This window comes from Arachis hypogaea, chromosome 11 (assembly GCF_003086295.3).
Source record: "Arachis hypogaea cultivar Tifrunner chromosome 11, arahy.Tifrunner.gnm2.J5K5, whole genome shotgun sequence".
In the NCBI taxonomy this organism is placed as follows: Eukaryota; Viridiplantae; Streptophyta; class Magnoliopsida; order Fabales; family Fabaceae; genus Arachis; species Arachis hypogaea.
Window position 1 is genome coordinate 142,883,170 of NC_092046.1, and position 20,031 is coordinate 142,903,200.

At 34.5% G+C, this 20,031-nt stretch overlaps 2 protein-coding genes across 2 annotated transcripts; one reads left to right on the forward strand and one right to left on the reverse strand.

The window, feature by feature from the left end:
* Positions 1-3,918: 3,918 nt before the first annotated feature.
* LOC112723181 (calcium-binding protein CP1) lies at positions 3,919-5,161 on the forward strand. The gene has a single exon (XM_025774442.3). It carries the CDS (start codon positions 4,385-4,387, stop codon positions 4,877-4,879), a length of 495 nt encoding a protein of 164 aa, XP_025630227.1. The 5' UTR covers positions 3,919-4,384; the 3' UTR covers positions 4,880-5,161.
* Positions 5,162-16,934: 11,773 nt separating this feature from the next.
* On the reverse strand, positions 16,935-17,597 carry LOC114924705 (uncharacterized). Its single transcript, XM_029289992.1, has one exon. The coding sequence runs from the start codon at positions 17,595-17,597 to the stop codon at positions 16,935-16,937; it is 663 nt and encodes a 220-aa protein (XP_029145825.1).
* Positions 17,598-20,031: the final 2,434 nt, after the last annotated feature.

Here is a 20,031-nt window from a genome sequence, read left to right on the forward strand (position 1 = left end):
AAGAAAACGATTCAAGGGATTCGAACTTCAAAGACGAAAGCAGCGTAAACAAACGAAGAGTGCTCTACTGTTCTCCAATTCGCTGTGAAGTGAAGGCATGCTCTGATTTATATAATGGGAATAATATGAATTAGGGTTTTTTGCTCTGCGTTGTAAAAAGACAAAAGGAACCACACTTTTGTTCTCTTATTACGCATTTGCCCCTTACCTTCAAAACTGACAGGCCCATTGGGTTTCAGTCCGTAACTAACCTCTAACCCATTTATTTAAGGCCTGCCTTGTATATATCTGTTTAATCACTTTTTTTGGTGATAAGATAAACTCTTCATTAAGAATAGTTTAAAAATAACGTCTAATAAAAAATGACATCATTAATTTGAGAATAATAATATTCACTTCTAAAAAAAGTATTTACTTGGTAATTCATTGTCTTCTTGGGAATTTTCTTTCATGTATTTAAATTTTAAAAAATGCTACATGGCTGACAAAATAATAATAAATAAAATGATGGAGATGATTTATGACATAAAGTAACAAGACTCACTTATCTAAGGGATAAATGAAAGTGCTTATTCTTACCAAATTTTTTGGTTACGTAGCTTTTAATGAGAATCAGGAATCGTCTATGGTAGGGAAACTTGAAATTGGTTCTTAAGACCATCTCCAGTAGGGAACTCATCCCAGTTTCTGTTTATGGCCCACCTGTCATAAAAAGTAACTCCACATCAGCTTTTGCATCATAAACAATAAATAGGAACTCAAAGCATCTATCTCTTCTCGATTAGGAGGAACTAACTTTAGTCCCTATTGTGGTCCCACTTAATTAATTAATTAAAATACTTAAAATTAATATAATTAATTTTTTTCAATAATATTATTTAAATTTATAAATTTAAAAATAATTCATTATTAAAAGATATTAATATTAAATAAATTCATATATAATAATAATACACAATATATAATTCGAGATTATACTAATTTATAGTTTTGTGTTTACAACTGCTAATTTTAATAATATCATTAGCATTTTAAATTTTAAAAATAAAAATAACCAACTCAACTAAAAATTATTTTATAAGGTATAAAAATTAAATTTATTTTTTAATGTAAGTAAATTTAATTAATTATAATTTAATATAATAATATAAATAATATTCAATATTAATTATAATATAAATAATTAATATAAATTATTAATTAAATAAAAACTTAATTATTTAATTTAATTAATTATTTAATTAATTATTATTTAAATAATTAATATAAATTATTAATTAAATAAAAATATAATTATTTAATATAATTTTTATTATAATTATTACTAATTTAATTATTATTTAATTATTTAATTATTTCAGATTTTATATTATTATTTTTTTATAATAACTTGCCAAATCACAAGTTATTATTGGTTAATTTGAGTCCCTGTTTAGAGAGACTCTCTTACTTTGATTCTTGTGCGGGAACTCACTCCTTCTTTCCTCCAATGGTTAGAGTTCCTATACGTCAGAAAAAAGTCAAAGAGAAACTCACCATTGGAGGTGCTCTAATGAACCAAGTGAGCATATTTTAATTTAGTATTTTTTGTTGGTATTGTATATAAAATTGTAAATTTACAAAGTTTGACTTTAATTCTTTAAGTTTGTGCTAATTATAAAATGGTCTGTTGAATTATGTAAAAATTTGATAATTTAAGCAATATTAGTTAAAGACTACTTACATGTTACATCTTTTCAATTAATTTTTTTGGAAGGATTAAAGATTTTTCTTAATATTATGAAAAATAATATTTTCGGTATTAGTATTAAAAAACAAAAATACTATTTTATTTTTAAAATTATTTAATTACATTACAAATTAAAATTTGATGTTTATTTTAAAATATTTAAACTCCAAAAAAAGTTTATTTAAAAAAAAAAGAAATTGCAATTGTTTAATATAGTTTGATAAATATAGGTCGACAAATTTTTGTTAATAAGAATTTTTTTAAATAAATTAATTAAAGTAATTATTTGTTTAGATATTTTTTGAAATATTTATATTTTCTTTTATTAATACACATTTTTTAAAAATTTAAAATATTTTAAGAATTATATATCAATAAATTATTTATTTATTTATTTATTACAATAATTTGAATTGGAATGGATGGAAAAATAAATTTAAATTGATGTAATATAAATTTTATTATTTTAAATAAAATTAATTGGTCTAATAAAGAAGAAAGAAAAGACATAAAAAAAGAAAATAAAAATACTTAATTGAATTTGGTTATAAAAATAATTTGATCGTATAATATTTTTTATTTTTTATTATTTATCTCATTAACAATGATATTGATATAAATAATAAAAAAATAAATATTTTTAAAAATATATATCAATAAATAAATTATTTATTTAAAAAATGTCTAAAATAGAAAAATTTAAATTCAGTAAAAATGGAAAACGAAAAGAACATATGACAAATTTGTAAGTATTCTATGCAAAAAATTTATATTAATATATTTACAATTTCACTCCAAATTTATTTTAAATTTCTTTAAATATTTTGGTCCTTTAAAGACCATTAGATACTTTTAACATATGGTATTAGAGTATTAGACTCTTCCTGAGAATCAATATAGCAGTGAGATTACTAGTAAAAGAAATTTTGTATAGTGCATGTTACAAAAAAAGAGAGAGAAAAATATGTTATTAATGAGTTAAGAGATTTCCATGCGTGTGGGAAATTGAGAATTAATGAGTCAGTCCATTCAGAAAAAGGTGAGAAACTACTACGGCGTGATACAATAGAGACCGCGTCCACGCCGTTAAGTCAACAAACATTGACAACAACTAACGTCACGGATGATAGATGCATTCACTCCATCTCAATCCTATATTTTTTGAAAAAATACATTTTTCAAAGTGAGAAATTTAATAAATTAAAAAGTTAAAATATAATTATTATTAATTTTATAATTTATATGATGTATGAATTTTGTTGTTTTTAATTTAATAATAAGTAAAATAATATTTTTATTATTTGTTTAGTAGCATACCAATCTTTAGTGTCATACCTAATTTGTCAAAATATCAAAGAAAAACACAAACATAATTCATTATTGTTTTTTTTAATTTATTAAAATAATATATTTAAATAATTATTCTATATAAATACACTAATTTAAAAAAATAAATATTAATTTATTTAATAATTTTTAACTTTTTAAATACAAAATTTTTAAATAAAAAATCATATCAAATTATTTAATGATGTTTAACTATTAATTTCAGACTAATATAAAATAAAAGAATAGTGAGTTGTGGCTTATGATTAGGAATTTAGGATGTTACCAAGAACTATGGTTGTCAAATTCGATCCGATTCGATTGGATGAATTAAAAATATAGTCATTTGGATTTTGGTTATTAATTCGAGTCAAATTTGGTCAGTCGGACTGATAATTTGGTTATTATTTAAACTGGTCAAATAATTAACTTGATAAAATTTAGTCAAACTCGATAAAAACTTATCAAACCCAATCAAAATCGGTTAAAATTAATTTGGTCGAATCTAATAAAACTCGGTTAAACTAAAAAAATATATTATTTTTTATACATAATATTTTTATTAATTGTATTACATAAATAAAATTAAATTATATTTATAAATTTAAAGTAAAAAATTATATTTTATTAATTATAGTATATTTTCTATTTCTATAATTATTATTTTATAAATATTTAATGAGTATAATAAATAAAAAATTATAAATATTTAAAGAATATAATAAATATAAATTAATTGATGAGTTATTAAAATCAAAATAATAATTAATTTAATATTAAATAAAACTAAAAAAAGATATTTATTTTAAAAATAAAAAATAAAATTATAAATAATTATTTAATTATAACTAAATTAATTAGTTCAATCTGTAATTTATTAATTAAATTAATAACTTAATAATCTTTAATCGGTTGGATTAATGATTTGATTATGAGAACTAGTGGGGAAAGAGAGAGTGAGTTAGGGAAGCGTGAGTGTCCAATAGAAACAAAAGGAATGAAGTCACGACATACGTAATGCAATGGGTATCCAAACAAAAAGGGCCTAAACCTTGTTGCCCAAGCGTGGCTGTGGCTGACCAAAGAATCTGATGCCAGTCATACCCAATTTTTGTGGACCCACCAACAATTTCGGAGCCACACACTCTCTCTCGAATTGAAGAATGAAGCGTATTTGACAATTCACAAATGAAATCAAACTTATTATAACATCTAATTTTCATAGCTCTATAAATACGCCCTCAAAACCCACACAAACCAATTCCTAATTCTCATATAAACTCTCTTTCTTTTTCTCTCTCTTTTTTTAAACCAAAAAACAAAAACAGAATGTGTCCTTCTGGCAGGAGCCTCCGCACAACTGCCTCCTCCGGTTTCCGACCAGCCTTCGACATCCTCGACGCTGACCACGACGGAAAGATCAGCCGCGAGGACCTCCGCGCCTTCTACTCCTCCGTCTACGGCCGCGGAGAAGATGACGTCATCGGTGCAATGATGACGGTTGCCGACACCAACAAGGACGGCTTTGTGGAGTACGAGGAGTTCGAGCGCGTTCTCTCTGCCGTGGGAAACACCGAGAGGTGCGGCACCTCGAGACCGGTGGGGTGTGGAGCCATCGAGGATGTGTTCAGGGTCATGGACAGAGACGGCGACGGCAAGCTCAGCCACCGTGACCTCAAGGTATACATGGAATCCGCCGGATTCTCCGCCACCGACGACGATATCGCCGCCATGATACAGTTCGGCGGTGGAGACCAGAACGGCGGCGTAACCTTCGATGGCTTGCTTCGTATATTAGCTCTTGATTGTGCTCCGCATAATTAGTCAGTAGTTATTGTTCGAGTTTGAATGAACACGTTTTTTTTTTTTTTTTTTTTTTTTTTGAGAATTGAGATGATGATGAAAAATCGAAGATACAATACGTGAATACGTACAAAGCTACGAGTTGTTATAATCGTGGGAACGTGACGAATTAAACTTAAGTTTCTGTCTTGGTGTTTGTATTTTTCATTATTAATTTGCAAAATATTGTTTCCGTAACTATGGAAAATGGACAAGCGTTTTTGGCTTTTAGCATACGACAATGAAAGAAGCATATTCGTTAAAGTTGTGGTTTTGATGTAATGAGACACTGGGGTCTGCAGCAGAATGCAGTTGCAGATATGATATCACGTTCTATTGTTTTGATTAACTCATCGTCTGAATCCAGAAAGCATTTTTTGATTCTTAGACACAAGTTTTTGAACTTGTTGAATTTCGTATAATGATAATAAATATCTTATTTCAACTATTATTCATATAACACATTTTGCTTCTTCCAATAATGAAATCAAGAGCAGAACATACTATTTCAGTGCCAGAAGCTAAGAGATTTTGTACACTAAAAACTAGCGTCATAATCTGGACATATTTATTTAGAATATTATTTTACTATAATAGGACATATTTATTTAGGATATTATTTTGCTATAAGAAAACCTATTGTCCGAATTGGATATATATAAGTAAAGTATATAACATCACCTATAACTAGAAGTTCATCAACTTTTTTCACGAGCTTTTAAAACATCCATTTAAGCTTTACCATGTGATTCTCTAAAAGAATAATTCTCCACGTACAGACATTTTTTTATACAAGTCTTTATAAGTCATTTATATTAACGCGCATCGAATCGTTACTGCATATTTTCATTGCACCTTCTTCTTCTTTTTGTTGCATATTCTTCTTCCTTTTTCTCTTCTTTTTCTTCTTTTCTTTCGTTTCTTGCCTTCTCTTTCTCCTTCTTCATTTACGTGCTTTTCTCTCTATTTTCTTTTTTCATTATTCTCGATTTCCATTGTTTTTTGACATCAAACTCTGAAATCGTTTTTGAAGAAGAAGGAGCAGCAGAAGATGAGGAGGAGAAAGAGAAAGAGTTCTGAATTATGCATAAGGTGTACTTCAACGATTTTTGGGTGTATTTCTTAAATCCTTTGGGTGTAGTTTTGTAATCCTTTGGGTGTATTTCTATAATCGTTTGGGTGTATTTCTGTAATCCTTTGGGTGTATTTCTGAAGTTCCATTATCTTCAAATTTGGCAAGAAGCTCGTTTTCATGGAGGAAGAAGAAGAAGAGTCGTTCATAATGCATGGTGAGTAGCGCGCTTTGGAAACAGGAAGTGGTTGAATAACGTACGTTTATTTACTCTTGAATGTGGGAGTGTAATGCGTGTGTTTTGTTGGACTTGTGCCAACTTGTAAGACTTGTAAGCCAAAAAGACTTGTATGTGTAGCAGGCCTCTCTCTAAAATGTGTGAAACAATTAGGACGGGAAGTGTGTGGAGCCATGAGCCAGCTTGAACTCGACTCGTTAATAGTTCGATAAGCTAAACTTGTAAGCTAGTGAGCGACGTTTGAGCCTGGAATTGAGCTCATAAATTAAATGAGCCGAGCTTGAGCTTGGATAAACTCAACTCATTAGCTCATAAACTAGCTCGATTATATATATTAATACACATATCCTATATGCATTTAATCAATACTTTTAATATTATATATATATATATATATATATGATCTTAGTTATTTAAAATTTTATATTTATTTTTTATATATAATTTTGATGTAGGATATAAATAAAAAATTTATAATTAATTGATAGATAAATAATATATAAAATTGATCTTTTTAAATATTTTTTAAAATATATAAGTTATAATTTATTGATATAAAATGATCGATTATGTTCCTATTATTTGAGCAAGCTCGTGAGCTCGAGGTAGTTCGTAAGTCGAGCTTGAACTTAAGAAATAGACTCGATTGTTAATGAGTTGAGTCGTGAGTCAAGCTCAATTTTTATAAGCCGAACTTGAGCTTGGTTTAGCTCGACTCAACTCGGTTCACTTCCAGTCCTCGAAACAACTAAAATTAAACCTGAAATGAATTGATTTCCGTTCACTTATATGAATGCTTCGTGATTTAAACATTATAAAGGACTTGGTGAGCTTCTATCCCAAAAAAAAAAAAAATCTTTTTTTTTAATTATTTTTTAAAAATTTAAAAATAAAAATAAAAATAATTTTATATTTAAATTTCTCATATAAAAATATTTTTTATTTATTAATTATGTTTGAGTATAATAATATAAAAATATTTTTTATTTATTTATTATATAAAAAATATCTTTTTTTAAAAAACAAAATTTTTTTTAAAAAATATAAATTATAGTTTCTCAAAAAAATTAATTCTTGTGCTCGTACATCAATACCAATTATATATGATGTGCACATGCACAAATATGTCGATCCAAAATAACAATAAAAAAAATTCATATTTTTTATGACTAAATTATGGATGGATCTGATACCACTTGTTGAAATAAATTAATTTTAATAACCTAAATCATCCATATTGAATTATAAAAAAATAGATCATAATACGGAAGCATACCTTTACTCATAAAAATCAGAAATTGATAGAAGGATTTGGATCTTGTGGTTCTTTCGACCTTCCTCAACCAAAACCTTTTATATTCCTAGGTGGCTAAATTGCAACTCTTTTGATGGGGAAAGAGCAACAAAGGGGCTTTGGTATATTGGGGACCGAAACCCTGAAGGCCTATTTATATTTGAGCATAGCATCTATTAAACCTTAAAACCCAAATAAAATAGTATCTAAAGTCCAAAAGATAATATATCTAAAATCCAAAAGATAATTATATAAAAAACAAAAGATAATATCCGGTTTTATTCTCATTTAATTCCAAATCAAAAGTAATAATGACTTATTCAATTTATCATTTAAAACAATAAATAAGATCACCATTATATAAGTCATTTAATTTGAAATAGCATAATTTGTGATTATAATTAATATATGTATTGCCCACAAACAAATTAGGAAATAAAAATAGTTTCCTAACAATCTCCCACTTGGGCTATACATATATTATTTCTTGACATAATCACATCTTATAAACTTTATGCGTGCATCTGAATGCTATTTCTCTCATTACTTTAATAATCTGGTCCGTCTCATACATTAATATAGAACTACCACAGCTTTTATCACATTAATATCGTGACTAAACCATGACAATCACCATCCTAATATACTTAACGACATAGATCAAATTTGGATGAGTAATATGAAAATTACATACCAAGTGATCTCATGCATGTCTATTTCCAGCTGGTCCAACTTTAAAACTTTATTGAGATCAAACACAATACAAATATTGCAAAATGAACATTTCACATAACATGAAATAAACCATCAACTTAATTCTGCAGAAAAATAACTCAACATCTGTCATAGGACATATAGTATAAAATAAACTCCCACTAAACCAAGGCATCACAAATATTGACACCCATCCAAGCAGTGTGCTCATGAAAGACTTTAGGGATCAATTCCTTGGTTATTGAGTCTGCTAGTATATACTATGTTCCTATATGTCCTATGGAAATCTATTTTTCTTAAACTTTCTCCTTGACAACTAAGAGTTTGATGTCTGTATGCTTCGATTTTGTCAAGCTCTTATTGTTATTGAAGTATAGTACTGCTGACTTATTATCACAAAATATCTTTAATGACAAATGTCATCTACTATACGGAGCTCAGTGACAAAGTTTCGCAATCATATGCTATAAGATCGGAATCAGAGTATCCAATGATCTCCAAATTTTCTGATCTCCGATAAGTAAGCATGTAATCCTTTGTTCTCTTTAGATAACGCATTACACGTTTAGTAGCTATCCAATGATTCATGCTCGGATTGCTCAAGTATTTACCCAACACTCCCACTATAAATGATATATCGGGACGTATGTAGACTTGAGCATACATTAAGCTCCCTAATGCTGATGCATAAGGTTTATCATGCATCGATGTCCTCTCAAGATCATTTTTTTGGGTATAGCTTGAGACTGAACTTGTCTCCTTTAGTTACGGGTGTGTCTATTGGTTTATAACTTTCCATGCCATATCTACTTAAAATCTTTTCGATATAGTCCTTTTGTGATAATCTAAGAATACCTTGAGAGCGATCTCTTAGTATCTCGATTTCTAATACAAAAGAGGCATCACCAAGATCTTTCATTTTGAATTTGTTCGATAGAAATTTCTTAGTTTCATGCAACAAGCCTATATCACTACTGGTAAGTAGAATGTCATCAACATATAAGACCAAAAAAAGTATTTACTCCCACTGAACTTGCGGTATACACATTTCTCTATAATATTTACCTCAAAACCATATGAGGTAATAACTTGATGAAACTTGTGATACCATTAAAGGGAAGCTTGTTTGAGATCATAGATGGATTTTTTCTTTTTTTGTTGGATCTCATTAATGGTACTTCTTGAGGTTGTTGAGCTTGCTGTATGGGTTGGGATTAAGAAAGATTCTTATTATTTTTCTGTAGCAGTATCTTGAACAACAACAATATTCTCATTGTTCTCTTGTACTACAACTGGATCTACAGTAGAATTCTCATTGTGCTCTTGTACTATAACTGTATCTTGAACAATAATAGGTACAAAGACCTGATCATTGTCAGTTATAGAATCCTCATCAAAAGCTACATTTCTAATATTTTCTTTCCCCCAAACTCAACATCCTCAAGAAATCTTGCATTTCCCGTTTCAAAATAGACCTTGATGTAGGATTTTAAAACTTGTACCTCGTGAATGCTCAGCGTAACCAACAAAGTAGCAACTAATTGTTCTTGAGTCCAATTTTTTTTCCATGCGGCCTATAAGGTCGCGCCTCAGCTGGACATCCCCAAATATGCAAATGATTTATACTGGACTTTTTCCCAATCTAAATTTCATATGAGGTTTTGTTAACTGCTTTACTTGGCACCCTATTAAGGATGTATACTGCGGTCTTTAAGGCTTCTCCCCAAAGTGATTCAGGCAAAGAAGAATAACTAATCATACTTCTCACCGTGTCTTTAAGAGTTCGGTTCCTTCGCTTTGCAACACCATTCATGCTAGGTTTGCCTGGCATAGTGTATTGCGGAACAATACCACACTCCTCTAGGAAAAGAGCAAAAGGCCTGGGACATTGCTCACCTAAATCGTCATATCTTTCATAGTATTCACCACCACGATCAGATTTGACAATTTTAATTTTCTTTCCAAGTTGAAGTTCAACTTCAGCTTTGAAAGACTTGAAAACATCCAACGCTTGGGACTTTTCATGAATTAAATATAGATATCCGTAACGAGAGTAATCATCTATGAACGTAATAAAGTACCGTTGTCCATTCCAAGAGACAGTAGGGAATGGGCCACATATATCGGTATGTATCAGTTCTAAGACATCTTTAGCTCTCTCGGAACCTAATTTCCTTTCGTTTGTCCTTTTCCTCTTTATGCACTCAATGCAGACTTCAAAGTCCGCCAAATTTAGGGGTCCAAGAATTCCATCCAACACGAGCCTCTGAATTCTCTATTTAGAGATGTGACCTAGGCGTTTGTGCCATAATGATAGCGAATTCTCATTTAGTTTTTTTTTGTACCCGTTTGCAGTATTTCATTATTATAGGAATTTAAGTCAAGCCTATATAGATTATCCACCAAATGACCAGAGCAAATATTATTCGAATTATAGAAGAGACTGACTTTATTGTCTCCGAACGATAAAAAATAACCTGATTTGTCCAAACGAGAAACAGAAACCAAATTCCGTCTAAATGACGGTACATAAAATGTCTTTAATAAATCCAAGTAAAATCCACTCGTGGAACATAATCTAAAGGTTCCTATAGTTTCGACTGCAACTATATTGCCGTCTGCCACATAGATGTATCTTTCAGCATCACTTGACGGTCGGCTCCACAGGCAACCCTTCATAGTAACACTTACATGAGTAGTAGCAGCAGAATCTACCCACCAAGTATCAATAGGTGCATAACTTAAACTAGCCTAAAAAAAAAACGAAAGTAAGAATTATACCATTCTTTACACGCCAGGTGGCATATTTAGTACAATTCTTCTTCATGTGTCCCACCTTCTTATAGAAGAAACAAGTTGAAATTTGATCCTGTTTCTTAGCCTTTTTCTACTGAGAAGGCACATCCGCAATAGTATCACGCTTTCTTTTATACTGATAAGATGAAGCCATGTGAGCACTTTCAGTTTTATCTTACTGTAGCCTCTCTTCTTCTTGCACACAGTGAGATATAACCTCATTTAAGGACCAAGTATCCTTCAAAGTGTTATAACTCAATTTGAATTGTCCAAAGTGTACAGGAAGGGAAATCAAAATGAAATGCACGAGTAAATCTTCAGACAACTCTAATTTTAGTGCTTTCAATTTTGAAGCAAGATGAGACATTTCCATAATGTACTCCCTAATGTTCCCTTTACCTTTATACCTCATGGAGACAAGTTTGCTCAAAAGACTACTTGCCTCCGCCTTTTCATTCTTAGTAAAGAATTTTTCAACATCCTTTAGGAACTGTTTGGCATATTTATCCTCAATAATTAACCCCCGAAACACCTCAAGAATTAAGCGTTTCATTATAATAATGCTCATTCGATTGGATCTCTCCCACTTTTCTATTTTAACCTCATTGAGGTTTTACGGAGTGGAAGTGGGTTTCTCCTCTCGAAGAACTATATCTAGATCCATACAACCGAGGACAATCTCCACGGTATCCTTCCAAACTTTAAAGTTTGAACCATTCAGCATAGGAATACTGCTAATTTGTGCAGAAACATTGGTAGCTAAAGCCATAGTTTCTGGATTAGAATAAATAGAACATGCAGTAAACATTAGTTAAATAATGGGAAAAATCCATATTGAGATATCTAGAACAACATTAATTTTTAATCTTTGGATAGAAAAATTAACTGTAAGTGATACTCTCATTGCAGTAATCAAATATTGTCAAAATTTTTGTCACACATTAAGCCTTTCTTTGGACCGACTTAATGCGCACATGGAAGTTTAAACTTCGTAACCTATTTATTACCGCATATATTTTCTATTAATTGGCCAAACAATAACCTTCCTTTGGACCGATTATTGACCGCATAATTAATAGAAAATAAACAAAAGTGTGCAATGCTTATTATTTGGCCAAACAATAAACTTCTTTTGAGCCGATTATTATTCGCATAAATAATAAGTATTACTTTATTCTTAATCAATTACCCAAATATTTATTTACCATCAATATGTGTATGCAATTCGGCCAAATATAGGCCTTCCTTTGGGCTGACCAATATTCGCATGAATTACATATTCCTAATGTTTTAAATAAATCAATTTTCACAAAAGAGGTTGCTTTGACAGCATAATGTTCAATCAATTTATTCTAAAACTAAATCTTTATAAAATAGGTAGGTATAATAATCCAAATTGTTACTAGTGTCCTTATGTAACAATTAAATAATATTTTTATTATTCAAATATTATTAATATATATACATAACTTTGCCAAATATAGATCTTCCTTTGTGTAGATCAATATTCGCATAAATGACATATATATAATAATCCTTATCTCTCAAAAGGGATTATTTATCAATTGTATACTAAATTAATAGCACATATAATTAAATATGAAACAATCATATTAATACTCTATACTTTATTTTAGAATAAATTAATTATCATTATAAAAAAAAATAGATATAGCAACCTATATATTTCAGAACCAAGTGCCAAGTCCATTTGCAGTCACAACGAACATAAATATTATGAACATCATATCATAAAAAAAAGTAACCATAACATGCTTGTTATAAACGCACAAGCGATTATATATGATGTGCACATACACATATATGATGTGCTCGTACATCAATACCACGTAAATCAATTATCCAGGCCATTGGCATAAAAAAAATTAATTCTTGTGCTCGTACATCAATATCAATTATATATGATGTGCACATATACATATATGTCGATCCAAAATAACAATAAAAAAATCTGATATTTTTTATGATTAAATAATGGATAGCTCTTTGAAATAAATTAATTTCAATAGCTCAGATCATTCATATTGAATCATAAAAAATATATCATAATACGAAAGCGTATCTTTACTCATAAAAATTAGAAATTGATAGAAGGATTTGGATCTTGTGGTTCTTTCGATCTTTCTCAACCAAAGCCTTCTGTATTTCTAGGCAGTTGAATTGCAACTCTTTTGATGGAGAAATAGCAACAAAGGCGATTTTGGTATATTGGGGACCGAAACCTTGAATGCCTATTTATATTTGAGCATGGCACCCATTAAACTCTAAAGCCCAAATAAAATAGTATCTAAAGTCCAAAAGATAATAGGGCAATGTACTTAAATAAATAAAATGAGAGAAACCTTTATCTATATACAACATTTGGAAAGTCCTTACGTGAGTGTGTTGTTTTGATTACTATGTAAACCGTGGGAGCTAGCCACGGTTTCTCATTTCTTCATAAACCGTGGGAGGCTTCAACGGATTTCAGTTGGAAAAGGTTGAGCATAAACCGTGGCTGCTCACCACGGATTATGAGAGAAAACAGCTAGCCATAAACCGTGCTTGGTCACCACGGTTTATGAAGAAATAGCTCTGAACATAAACCCCTCCTGACTACCACGGTTTACGTTGAGTGAACTATAAATACATAATCCGTGGATAGTCTTCACGGATATCATTTGTGCCAAACCAAAATTGTATTAGCTTGGTGGTTGAGAGAGAGGTTTGAAGGTTTAGGGTTTCATTTGGGTGGTGGAGCCATGGAGGACGAAGCTCGCATGTACCGGCTAAATGGCGTTGCGCATGTGGCTGGATACATCGACCAAGAGGTTTGTTGTTATTATTATTATTATTATTATTATTATTATTATTATTATTATTATTATTATTATTATTATTATTATTATTATTATTATTATTATTATTATTATTATTATTATTATTATTACTTCTGTTTTTATTATTATTCTGAGTTGCTATTATTATTATTATTATTATTATTATTATTATTATTATTATTATTGGGAGCTGTTAGTATTATTATTATCGTTATTGTTAGTACAATTATTCCTGTTGGTATTGTTATTATTCTTATTGTTTCATTATTGTTATTACTATCGTTAGAGAAAATAGAACAGCAATGAGGGTATCTAATAATTTTTTTAAATTATGTTTGATGTTATTAGTATTAGTCGTATGTTGAGGATTTTCTTACCCACATTTTGCAGCCTACTAGGGTTATTAGCGGTGTAAGAAGACAACTGAATATGCCTTTACACGACCGGATTATACCATATCTGCAGACCGCTGGGTTGTATCACCTCGCTAGGCTGAATAGTCAGTGGTTCTGGGTTGATGAGCCTCTAATTAGCGTATTCGTTGAGAGGTGGCGTCCTGAAATGCACACCTTTCACATGCCGTTTGGGGAGTGCACCATCACTTTGCAAGAAGTGGCATATCAGCTGGGTTTGCCCATAAATGGGGAGGCCGTTAGTGGTGCCTGACTGACTTTGAGAATCTGATGGAGAAGGGAAGACCAGTATGGGTGTGGTTTCGGGAGTTGTTTGGGGAGTTACCGCCGTATAATAAAGTCAAGCAGATGACGATGTGCTACACATGGTTCCATGAGAGGTTCCGGGTTCTCCCAGCAGACACGAGTGAAGAGATGGTGCGTATATACGCGCGTGCTTATACTCTGATGTTATTGTTATCTCAGCTGTTTGCGGACAAGAACGCAAACCGGGTTCACCTTCGCTGGTTGCCTTATTTGGCATCGCTGGACGATTTGGGTAGATATACCTGGGGCTCGGTTGCACTAGCCTGGTTGTATAGATGTCTTTGTCGTGGGACAAACAGAAACGTGGTTAGCTTGGCCGGGCCACTACAGCTTCTACAGTCTTGGATTTTCTGGAGGTTTCCCAGTTTGAGACCTAGTGGTTTTGATGTGTTTGGGTTTTCGCTTGCATCTAGGTACGGTTTATTATGTTCGGTCCATAACTTGTTCAATTTCATGTGTTCTTGTTTGTTATGAAATGCTTTCAATGAAAATTGTAGGTGGGCTACATATCTACTGAGAAACGATGTAGTGGATCAAAAAGTCGTGTCTGCACGCCTTTCTTTGGATAGATTACGTGTCCACGATGTGAGTCGTTTAGTTATTGCTCTTACAAATACTGGTTCATGTTTAATGTTATGGTCTTACCTAACTATAACTTATTCGATCCAGTTTGTGTGGGAGCCTTATTCTTCTCCCGAGGTTGCTGCTGTTGTTCATCCGGAGATACTAGCTGACGAGTACCGTAGGCTATGGACGGCGATCACTAGCCTGATATATTTTGCTGCGATTGAGTGGCATCAGGTGGATAGGGTGGTACCGCAGTTTGGCGGTGTTCAGCATCTCCCTCAGTTTGCTCTGAACATAGATTGGCTCCATGCGAATGATGGAAGGGGTGGAGACCGATGGTTCCCTAGATATTATCAGGAGTGGCATCAGCATTGGGAGAACCGGGTTGATTCAGTCATACCGGTCGCTTGAGTAGTTGACCCCGGTCCATCAGCTGAGTACTTGGACTGGTAGTGCCGTGTGGCCCACAGATTCCTATCCCCAGACTTTGCATTTCATGATCCGAGGCCGATTGTTTTGACCGAGGAGGCTCGTCACAGAGGGTCGTCGCAGGCACCTCCCAGGGTGCAGGTTCACGACAGACCGAATAACACGCGAGTGGATCGGCGTCGGCATATAGGCACACGTACCACCGATCGAGAGTGGCGATGGCTCGACGACCGTTTGGATGAGGACCTAGGTGCTGCTGATGATTGAGGTGTTGTAGATTATCGTGTTCCTCGACGTAGAGCCAGACGACAGCGTGGGCGGGATGGTCGTGGTCGGGCTTGGGGTACAGGACCATCCGGTGCGGATAACGGTGCTCAACACGCTGTTGGTGAGGATGTTGGGGAATTGGACACAGGGATGGATCTGCCCACCTACGATGTAGGGGGTAGCTCTCAGGTGTTCGGGAGTGTCAAGCAATAGGTATTCGCTGACTTTACTACCGCGGCCGTCGGCATGGACATCGATGATCCTGTTAATCAGTCAGAGTTCTTTAGGGATATAGCAGACATGCTGAAGGACGATGATGCGACTCATTATAGGCCACAGATGCCTGAGGATCATTCCTAGTTTGCCGAGTACCAGCCACCTTGTCATGATGTTCAGCATCAGTTACCGGTTGACCTCAATGAGCCTCCAGCTTCTCCATCTGACCCGTGGTTCGCCTTAGGAGGGACCCCAGCATCAGCATTCAATGCCGTTCCGCCACATACATCCACACCAGAGGCGTATCAGCGACCAAGGAGGGTGAGGCATCCTCTTTTGTGTGGCACCAGAGGTCACATGCTTGGTCAGCTCGACGATGATGACAGTGACACCATCAAGGATTTTGATTAGTTATGTGATCTTTTTACATATGGTGGAAACTATGTTTGATTATGTTCGTAGCATAATTTTTATGGTTTCATGTTTCAGACAGCGGTTGTATGTTATTTGATATGTATGTGATAATTATATAGGTATGTGATAATTATATATGTTTTAGGATCTACGGCTACGAACTAGATTGTCAGAACTGTTACGCGCATTCATATGCATACCAAAGTGTTTCAATTAAGCATCTAAAATAATAGGAGATAAATCGATGAACTTAATAAACAAAACAAATTCACGACATTAGCTGACTCAAACAACCTTACATTACTCAAATAAAGACTTGCTAATACAACTTAGACAACAACGACACCATCAACGTCATAACAACAAGACCTAACATTACTCAAGTTAAGCGATCTTAGAACAACTTAGACAACAACAACAAGACCATAAAGGTCATAACATCTAACCATCCCCTGCAGCAGTATGTCTTCGCTAGTCACAGTTCCTGCGCGTATGACCAGGCTGACGGCAGAGCCCACAGCACTTCGGGTGGTTCTCAACAGACTGATCCATGCTCCCGTGGATCTTGGTTGCCTTTGGACGTCCTTCCCTGGCACGCCTCATGTTAGGATCAAGAATGACTGTCGGTCCAGCATATGGGAGCCATAGGCCTTCTGGGATAAGCGGAACAAAACCTAGCTTGTACACGTTAAACACTTCAGTCATGCGATACACCTCGTGAACATATGACGCCCAATTCAGGCGCGAGTGGGTGCAACATGCAATGGCGTGACAACATGGATAATGAAGCACCTGAAAGTGGCCACAATCGCATGTGTGATCCTTAAGGGAAACTCGATAGCTACCTAACGAGAAGTTCCCGGTCGGTGTGGTCTCAGCCACTGTGTACTCCGATTGGTGCCTGTCATATAATGTGACAGTGAAGCACCTGGAGTTTCTTATGTTCCGCTCAATAGCCTTCACCAACGCCTGAAAAAATTCATACCAAGATCCCAGTTGTGCCTGCACCGTCTGTCCACGGACCACGAATAGCTCCGCAAGCCTCCCATACGTGGACTTAACCAACGAGGTGACCGGGAGGTTGCGAGTTCCCTTTAACACGGAATTCACACATTCACTAATGTTGGTTGTCATATGCCCAAACCGTCTACCGCTATCCTCATGTTAGGTCCACTTGTCATACTCCATACGATTCGCCCAGTCACACATGGCCGGGTTCTTAGTCCGCATGATGTCAAACCAGTAATAAAACTCTGCTTCAATTTTTTCATAAGCAGCATTCACCAGCATCCTCCTTGCATCTTTACCTTTGAAGCTAAGGCTGAAATTTGCAGCCACATGATGAATACAGTACGCTCGAAAAGCACGTGGAGGCAGCCAACCATTTTCGGGGGCCTCAAGTGCAGCCTTGATGCCATTATGCCTATTAGAGATAACAAGGATACCCTTTTGCGGCGTCACATGCGATCGTAGGTTGGACAAGAAGAAGGACCATGACTCCACATTGTCTCCCTCCACAACCATGACTCCGCATTTTCTCCCTCCACAAGGGCGAAGGCTATCGGGAGGATGTTCGAGTTCCCATCCTGCGCTATCGCCAACAGTAATATGCCTCCATACTTGCCATACAAGTGGGTACCGTCAATACTCACGAGGGGCTTGCAATGCTGGAAGGCCTCGATGCAGGGTGGAAATGTCCAGAAAAGACGATGAAAGTACACCGTTGACTCATCGACCTGATCCCCAAGTCGAACAGGAGACATTTTCAACACAGTGACTGTCCCGGCCATGGTCGACTGTACCCCTAGCATCCAATGTGGCAACTCGGCATACGACTCTTTCCAGTCTCCATATATTTGTACTACTGCCTTCTGTTTTGCCATCCAAACCTTCCTGTAACTAGGCCTGAACCCGTAATCGGCTTCTGTTGCTTGTTGCAAGACCTTGATCGTAACCGCAGCATCCGCCCTAACCAACAGAAAAATCCTCGCACAGATAACGTGGTAATCAAGCTGACGGTGATCACTGGAAATAGAGGTGGCCAAGCAAGTGTGCGGACCGTTGTACCTCCTAACCTCCCAAGTGCCCTTTCGTGCACGAAGCGATATGCGAATCAACCAAGTATAACCCTTGCCGAACTCCTTGCATCTTCCATGATACTTCAGATGATCCGATTCCACGACTCTGTACTCAATACCTCGATAGATGCTATAGTCCTTCACACTCAGAACAGCCTCATCTTTATTCTGGAATGATTGTCCAATCTGAAATTCTGTAGAAGAACCGCCAATTGTAGCACCTTCGTCCGCCTGTTGACCCAGAGCCTCCAAGTTTAGAGTGGAGAAGTGTGGAGGGTACTGCTGTGTGCCAGAACTTGAAGGCCCGTGCTGTGCATGTAGATTGGCACCTGTGTCATCATCACTGTCCCTAATGATATCTACAGGCTCCCCTTCAGAGTCATCGTCCCGCATTGCATTCTCTACTCTATCAGGTTCCCCGAAGGCTTGAACATCATGTATCATGCCACCACCGGTATTCACCTCAAATGCCTGCTGCCAGACCCCAGGATTCTCCAACGGTACAGAACCCACTGCCTCGGTTTGATCTAAATCTGCCGTGAAGGAAGGGGATGCGACCTGCGGAACAGATGGTCCTGCCATAGGCATCAAACTGGACGCACCGCCTGCGGCAGTCGAGCTATGAACTGGAGCTGATGCCCCAGAACTCTCGACACCAACCTCCAACTTCGCATACAACTCGTGTATTCTGACCTCCGGAAAACTCCTAACACAATGAAACAGAACCCGAATATCTTCATCATCCGCTAGCACAAATGTATCATACTTAACACCGGTCGAGACAACTGAGATGGGAATCTTGTAGAATAGCTTCTTCACCCACTTGCTACCACAGACCCCAAGCTTCTGCAAGATGCTGTTCTTTACATCTGACAAAGTGCTGGATGAACTGATGAATACACTCAATGGTTCTCTGTCAGTGAACTTCACACCATATTTTTTGCTTCTTTTAATTTTTTCAGAGCAATGCACTAAAACAAGAAAGCTCTCTTCCTCACTTGCCATTGTGTGACAATGATCTCTTCAGCAACTTCAAGCTCGCTCATATATATATACAAAACCTACTCTTCAAAATCGTGGCAGCCTACAAGGGTTTATGAGTTTAATAAACCCTTCATAAACCGTGGCTGCCTAGAGGGGTTTTTGCTCATATTATTTCGTTCATAAACCGTGGTTAGCTACCATGGTTTACCCTCAAACCTTCTTCTACGTAAACCGTTGCAGGCTGGCACGGTTTACATGTAATTTCAAAACCGTGGTTAGCTCCCACGGATTACATAATAATAAAATTGCACATGCACGTAAGCAATTTTCAATTGTTGGAATCACGTAAAGGTTTCTCTCATTTATTTTATTTCAGTACATTGCCCAAGATAATATATCTAAAATTAAAAGATAATTATCTAAAGAACAAAATATAATATCCGGTTTTATTCTCATTTAATTCCAAATCAAAAGTAATAATGACTTATTCAATGTAGCATTTAAAA